The following is an 8283-nucleotide window of genomic DNA, read 5'->3' as shown; positions in this document are numbered from 1 at the left end:
TTTTAAAAAAAAATTTTAAGTAATCTGAGAAAAGAAGAATAAAAGGAAGATTTCCAATCTTAACAACAACAAAGAAAGAACATTTCCCAATTCCAGGAGGCGTTCATAGCCTCCTAGAGGTTTGGCAAGTTTCTGCTCATGTGTTGAATTAAAACAACTCTTCCTTTCAATGGGGGAGAGCTAATGATCCTGACCCAGCATGATGCCAGTGCAGACAGTCAGCAAAGGAGGAGCCAGCCCCTCCTCCCAGGGGTCAGGCCACACCATCCTCTGGGCTGTGATTGGCTCCAGCTCTTGACTAAGGGACACTTAATGATGGATAAGAACTCTGCTAAAAGATCAGCCAGCAGAGAGAAGAGAGAAAGGTAGACCAACATTCTGGAGTGCGGGGAAAGGTAGTACAGTCTTCATCAGGACAAAAAAGACACAGGACAGAGAAGTGAGAGGCTGGGAAGGAGCTCACCATCAGGTTTGCCAAGAGTCAAGTAGGCTAAACAGTTTTCTGTGTAGGCTTACTTCACAGGAGAGGGAAAAGGTCATTCTGTAGTTCAGTCAGGTGAGGATTAGAAATCCCAGGTGTCAAGCCAGAAATTCTAAAAGTACAAAGACAATGACATTTGAAGAAAAGCCTGAGGGCAATGGGAGCCTCATAGATGAGAACCAGCTGGACCTAGGTGCGAAGCATCAGCCAAATGGGAATCCAGGAGCAAGTGGGAAAGCCAAGCTCTCTGCAAGGCAGGAGGCGAATGCAAAGTGTGACTTGCCCAGAAAAAGCCTCAACACATACACCTGGCAGGAGATCCAGAGACACAATCAGAAGACTGATCAGTGGCTGGTGATCAATCGCAAGGTCTACGATGTTACTGGCTGGGCAGACCGGCATCCCGGTGGGCGGCAGGTCCTCCACTACTGCGCTGGGGAAGATGCCACGGTAAGGTGCTCAAAGCCTGCCCTCTCGCTCTCTGTTCCAGCTGCTGGGTGGCTGGGACCTTGGCTGTCTTTCCAAAAGCATTTCAACTATGTGTTCAAGCTCCATGATCACTCATCTCCTCCCAAACCAATTTTCTAGGATTCCTATCCAGCAAAAACTTGAAAGCTAATTGCACTAGGTTTGGGGTGGGCTCACATGCTGACAGTAGATACTATGTATATTGCAGGTTTTGGTTTTTGTTCTTGGCATTATGTTTTTTGTTTTATTTGTTTGGTTTTGAAATGTAGTTATTGTCTTATAAGAAGAAAATTACAAATAGGTGAGCAAAATCTGGGAAAAACGTCTTCACCCACGTAGAAATTTCTCAGACTCCTAACAACTGGGGTGCGTGAAGTAGACAGCAGTCCATCTGGCGAGCATCAGAATGTTGAGCGGTGTTTGAAGCGTACAGTGACACAGGCTTTTAGACTTTGTAGAGCTCTTTTTAGTCGTGCAGTTCATTCAGTGGGATACAGGTGATACAGCCCACTTTTATGGAAGAAGTAACTGAAATCAGAGTGGTTAAGTGACTGACTCAAGTTCACCAAGCCAGCAGATCTCAGATTCAAAACACTTATCTTTCTTAACTTTCAGTCTTAACCACTTTCCTTCACTGGTTTTCCTCATAACTCTCCTCCACCAAAATAGCTGAAAAAAATAGACTTTCAATGGAGGCCTAACATACCATGCATCATGCATGTTAAGTAGCTTTCAGTTCAGTTCAGCCGCTCAGTCATGTCTGACTCTATGCGAACTCATGAATTGCAGCATGCCAGGCCTCCTTGTCCATCACCAACTCCCGGAGTTCACTCAAACTCATGTCCATCAAGTCGGTGATGCCATCCAGCCATCCCATCCTCTGTCGTCCCCTTCTCCTCCTGCTCCCAATCCCTCCCAGCATCAGAGTCTTTTCCAATGAGTCAACTCTTCGCATGAGGTGCCCAAAGTATTGGAGTTTTAGCTTTAGCATAAGTCCTTCCAAAGAACACCCAGGACTGATCTCCTTTAGAATGGACTGGTTGGATCTCCTTGCAGTCCAAGGGACTCTCAAGAGTCTTCTCCAACACCACAGTTCAAAAGCATCAATTCTTCGGCCCTCAGCTTTCTTCACAGTCCAGCTCTCACATCCATACAGCCACATTCAACTCTTTGCGACCCTATGGACCACATCCCGCCTGGCACCTCTGTCCTTGGGATCCTCCAGACATGAATACTGAAGCACGTTGCCATGCTCTTTTCCAGGGGATCTTCCTGACCCAGGGATCGAACCTGTATCTCTTACCTCTCCAGCAATGGCAGGAGTGTTCTTTACCATCAGCACCACTTGGGAAGCCCTAAGATACCACAGACACATTCAAAGGCATGGCCTCATTTAAACCTCACCATAAGGAAAGTGAATGGTATTCCCATATTAAAGATGAAAAAAACTGATGCTAACACATGAAAATAATGTATCTCACAGTCCACAAATAACAGCGACAAATTTTAAAAATCAGATAGGTTTTTTACCATAAAGCCCTTGATAGCTGATCTTAAAAATAAAATTTCCATTTAATATTGAAGAAGGAGGTTTCTCAATCCTTAAATATATTTAGGACTCCCTTCTAAAATATTCTATAAGAAAGTTGGTTTTAGCCCAATTAGGAACTTTTTCTCCATATTATACACACGAAGAAATGGAGAATAAAAGGTGTTAAATAAACTAATTCAAGATCAGAAAATTAGCATATTATTGAGTAGAAATTTAAACAGATTATTTTTATGTTACCCTTATTGTTTTCATGTTAGTATATAATTTTTCCAACTGGTTTCAAAGCATAGGACTAAAAATATTGATTCATGAAGCTCTGCTCTGTGAGTGTTACCTGACTGATAAAAACAGAATACACAAGCATACGGCAAGCTTGCAAAGTAAGAAAGATTTTGGTTTTTGACACTAGCAACATCTTTCCCCAGTTCTCATTTTCTCCAAATTTCTCAACTTCTCTGTCTAATCAGGGTCTTCTACGATCTTCTTGTCTTGATTCTGTAGTCAGAGAAATGCCTTTATGAACACACCCTTCCACATCTCCACCACTCCAATCTGATCTGATATTTTTAAAGCAAAGCTCAACCTTTTCCTGGGAAAGTGTGCATGAGCTTGTAGTCCATGATGGGAGTCTCACATGTGTCAGGAAGACCCTAGGAAGCCAGAGAGCTGAAGATAGAAGAAGCCAAGTGACAGGCATTTGTGTAAGAATTGAGAGAAAAATTAACAAAAATAAAGGGAAAAAATACTTGTTGACGAATAACAGAAAATCACAAAATTCTGTAAAGCAATTCTACTTCAATTAAAAAAAAATAAAGTGGCAAAGAAAGAGGGAAAAAATACCACAGATCTCATCTCCACAACACAAAGAAAATATGGACGATGCTTTTCTAACACAAGTCACAGAATCAGCTCAGAGGATGTGTTAGGAAAATATGAACCTTCAACCACCTTGAATATAACTGGTAGATGTAGCTTGCAGAAAGCAGGTCAGCTGATGAATTTGCAATTTGCTGGTGAGTTTTTATCTCCCAGAAGTTAGAGAAAGACCACGATTCTGCATCCAATTCTAGTCAACAAGGAAGAATTGATTAATAAAATAGAAACAATCAGAACCTGTGGGAAAATACCCATGACACCTCAGGATTAGTGCCTTAAGGATGAACACCCTGAGCATGGTCAGTCATGTACCCTAGACTTTTAGAAGGCAGATCCAGAATGTTCAGAGGAAAGTCCCCAGTGGATGATGGCTAGAGAAGATGGAAGGGTGCCAGGAGAATTCTGACAACTGAGGTATTCCATAGCCACTCAGAGTCCATGGAGCCTGAGGTGTGGTATAGTAGTTAGATAAGCCTGGGAAAGTCTCTGAAATGCTCTGGAACTCAGCTTCATCATCTGCATAATGGGAATGACCTTACCCATCTAATTAGAAAATGAGACTAAAGCTTGTAAAGTGTTTAGCATAATGCCAGACACCCTTTTCATTAAACCATAGATATTGTTATTTGTATCACACGTCCATAGACTCAGAGGTATGCTTAACATTTCCTGTTTACCACCTGCTTAGAAATCTTGATTGTTTGCTGCCAACTCTTTGGGAACAGAGGAGTATGTGGTGGGGAAACGGCGAGACTCTAGTTAGAGAACCTGAGGTCAGATGCTGTCTCTCTACAGCCTAAAAAGTGTTTGCAGGTGGTGCCCTGAAAGGCAAATGTGCACCAAATATGATCTCTGTGCACAAGCCCTGGACCATAGCTGCACCTGCCCAGAGGGGGGCATCTTTCCTTATTTACATAGAAACTCTTCTCCAAGCGTCCATCCTTCTCATGAAAAGTACATAATGATACCAAGGTAGCTTGTTCCATAGAGTCACTCATTCATTCATTCATTCATGTGGTCAATCATTCTAAAACTTTTTGAGGTGTCCAGTCTAATGATTAAGAGTACAAATTTGGGCATGAAAGAGGTGTGGTTTGCATCTTGTCTCCACTACTTACTAGGAATGTCCTGAGGAGCTTGCTGAAGCCTTGGAGCCTCAGCTCCTTTATCTAGAAAGTGGGATAATGATACTTCTGTCTTAGTATGGATGTCAAAGTCAGCAGAGATAAAATAAAGGTCTTCTTTTTATACCTGGCACAGATTAAACACTCAAAAATGACATTTATTATTCCTTAGTTATTCTGAGATAAGTTGTCATTTTGTCCAAAGAATTTTACTGAGTTAGTTAGTTAGTTCAGTTGCTCAGTCATGTCTGACTCTTTGCCACCCCATGGACTGCAGCACGCCAGGCCTCCCTGTCCATCACCAACTCACAGAGTTTACTTAAACTCATGTCCATTGAGTCAGTGATGCCCTTCAACCATCTCATTCTCTGTGATCCCCTTCTCCTCCCACCTTCAGTCTTTCCTAGCATCAGGGTCTTATCAAATGAGTCAGTTCTTCACATCAGGTGGCCAAAGTATTGGACTTTCAGCTTCAACATCAGTCCTTCCAAAGAATATCCAGGACTGATTTCCTTTAGGATGGACTGGTTGGATCTCCTCGCAGTCCAAGGGACTCTCAAGAGTCTTCTCCAACACCATAGTTCAAAAGTATCAATTCGTCAGCGCTCAGCTTTCTTTATAGCCCACTCACACATCCATACATGACTACTGGGAAAAAATCATAGACTTGACTAGATGGACCTTTGTTGGCAGAGTAACCTCTCTGCTTTTTAATATGCTGTCTACGTTGGTCATAACTTTTTACCCAAGGAGTAAGCGTCTTTTAATTTCATGGCTGCAATCACCATCTGCAGTGATTTGGGAGCCCAAAAATATAAAATCTGACACTGTTTCCACTGTTTCCCCATCTATTTTCCGTGAAGTGATGGGACCGGATGCCGTGATCTTTGTTTTCTGAATGTTGAGCTTTAAGCCAACTTTTTCACTCTCCTCTTTCACTTTCATCAGAGGCTCTTTAGTTCTTCACTTTATGCTATAAGAGTGGTGTCATCTGCATAACTGAGGTTACTGATACTTTGCCCGGCAATCTTGGTTCCAGCTTGTGCTTCATCCAGCCCAGCTTTTCTCATGAGGTACTCTGCACACAAGTTAAATAAGCAGGGTGACCATATACAGCCTTGACGTACTCCTTTTCCTATTTGGAACCAGTCTGTTGTTCCATGTCCACTTCTAACTGTTGCTTCCTGACCTGCATATGGATTTCTCAAGAGGCAGGTCAGGTGGTCTGGTATTCCTATCTCTTTCATAATTTCCCACAGTTTATTGTGATCCACACAGTCAAAGGCTTTGGCATCATCAATAAAGCAGAAACATATGTTTTCCCAGAACTCCCTTGATTTATTGATGATCCACAGGATGTTGGCAATTTGATCTCTGGTTCCTCTGCCTTTTCTAAATTGACCTTGAAAATCTGCAAGTTCATGGTTCATGCAATGCTGAAGCCTGGCTTGGAGAATTTTTAGCATTACTTTACTAGCATGTGAGATGAGTGCAATTGTGCCCTAGTTTGAACATTCTTTCACATTGCCTTTCTTAGGGATAGGAATGAAAACTGACCTTTTCCAGTCCCATGGTCACTGCTGAGTTTTCCAAATTTGCTGGCATAATGAGTGCAGCACTTTCACAGCGTCGTCTTTTAGGATTTGAAATAGCTCAACTGGAATTCCATCACCTCCGCTAGCTTTGTTCATAGTGATGCTTCCTAAGGCCCACTTGACTTCACATTCCAGGATGTCTGACTCTAGCTGAGTGACAATACTATCATGATTATCTGGGTCATGAAGATCTTTTTTGTACAGTTCTTCTGTGTATCCTTGCCAACTCTTCTTAATATCTACTGCTTCTGTTCCGTCCATACCATTTTGTCCTTTATTGAGCCCATCTTTGTATGAAATGTTCCCTTGGAATCTATAACTTTCTTGAAGAGATCTCTAGTCTTTCCCATTCTATTGTTTTCTCTATTTCTTTGCATTGACCGCTGAGGAAGGCTTTCTTATCTCTTCTTGGTATTCTTTGGAACTCCACATTCAAATGGATATATCTTTCCTTTACTCCTTTGCTTTTCACTTCTCTTCTATTCAAAGCTATTTGTAAGCCCTCCTCAGACAGCCATTTTGCCTTTTTGCATTTCTTTTTCTTGGGGATGGTCTTGCTCCCTTTCTCCTGTACAATGTCACGAACCTCCATCCATAGCTCATCAGGCACTCTATCAGATCTAGTCCTTTGAATCTATTTCTCAATTCCACTTAATAATACTTACAGATTTGATTTAGGTCATACCTGAATGGCATAATGGTCTTCCCTACTTTCTGCTATTTAAGTCTGAATTTGCTGATAAGGAGTTCATGATCTGAGCCACAGTCAGCTCCCAGTCTTGCTTTTGCTGACTCTATAGAGCTTCTCCACCTTTGGCTGCAAAAATATAATATATCTTTTTTCGGTGTTGACGATCTGGTGATGTCCATGTGTAGAGTCTTCTCTTGTGTTGTTGGAAGAGGGTAAGTCTATCATACAAGACACAGGCACATCAATTCCTATTATAGAACATATTGTTGATTTGATTGTTTCTTCAAAATATATGATTTAAAACTAATGCACAATGCTAATAACTAAAGTCAAGGCTTAGACCTTCTCACCTAGAAAAGCTTACCTATGAAAAGCCAGAAACAACCTATATGTCCAGCAAGAGCAATTAATCACATAGATTACAACATGTCTGTATGAAGCATCCTGCATGCTAAGTTGGGCTAAGTTACTTCAGTCATCTCTGACCCTATGGAGCCCACTAGGCTCCTCTGTCCTTGGGGATCCTCCAGGCAAGAATACTGGAGTGGGTTGTCCTGCTCTCCTCCAGGGGAATCTTCCCTACCAGGAACCGAACCTGCATCTCTTATGTCTCCTGCATTGGCAGGTGGGTTCTTTACCACTAGCACAACCTGGGAAGTCCCAAGTTTTATACAAGTAAGTGAACTATATTTCCGGGTTCCACAAAAGAAGTAAACACACACCTCTTGTGAGGTATGCACAAGAGCAGACAATTCAGAACAAAGGAGTCATGGTTATCACCAAAGCTGCATGCTAAGCCACCTCAAGTCTGAACATCAGGGTCTGAGAGGGACACTGAGAAACTCAAGCTCTTCATCAGAATAAAAATCCAATATGACAGGAAAAAGTTGACAAAAGCCTGGAGGAAATATAGCAAAATTTGTTTCAACTGCTTGGAAGACTGCAAGGTGGACGAGGATAGAGCTGTGTGCAGGTCCAGAAGACTCCTGTGGAATCAGCAGAGGCAAGGCTGGGGTGGGGCAAGAGAGGAGGTGTACAGAGGTGGCATACAGATCAGGTTCACATCACGAGGAAGCACCAGCAGAATAGGTCTCCCGGCTTGGCCACATCCTTTGCTCAGCTCAATCCTGGTCGATATGATGGCTTGAGGATGAGAAGAGGGGAAGGAGGAAGAGAGGATGAAGGGTGTGCGAGGTAAAGAAAGAGAGGAGGAGGGGGAGAAAGGGTCTTGAGTTCTGAGCGAAGGACTCTGGATTTTACCATCGCTGTAGGTCTTCCTTTCCTCCCACTGCCGGTAATGACACTTCTCTAGCCCAGCATCCTTCCCTACACCCAATCCTACAAGGAAACCAACCAGGATTCTAGCTGTTTGTAAAAGGAAACTTGTCATCAGTCATAACTGCATCTTTTGTGGGCTGTCAACATTTTTTACTTTAAAATTAAATTTTAATTTGATTTTCATTTGAATGATGGTTCAAGTTGAAAACAAGGTACAA

At 42.3% G+C, this 8283-nt stretch overlaps 1 protein-coding gene across 1 annotated transcript in view; it reads left to right on the top strand.

Annotated features, from left to right (window-relative positions):
• The first annotated feature begins 610 nt into the window (after positions 1-610).
• LOC128059959 (fatty acid desaturase 2-like protein FADS2B) overlaps positions 611-8283 on the top strand; it is a 42049-nt gene continuing 34376 nt past the window's right edge. Inside the window, exon 1 of the mRNA XM_052652197.1 lies at positions 611-931. Within this exon, the coding sequence (XP_052508157.1) occupies positions 611-931 (321 nt within the window). The remainder of the gene's footprint in view (positions 932-8283) is intronic.

Source organism: Budorcas taxicolor, chromosome 15, assembly GCF_023091745.1.
Source record: "Budorcas taxicolor isolate Tak-1 chromosome 15, Takin1.1, whole genome shotgun sequence".
Lineage (NCBI taxonomy): Eukaryota > Metazoa > Chordata > Mammalia > Artiodactyla > Bovidae > Budorcas > Budorcas taxicolor.
The sequence above is the reverse complement of the archived record's forward strand: the minus strand, read 5'-3'. Positions and strand labels throughout refer to the sequence as shown.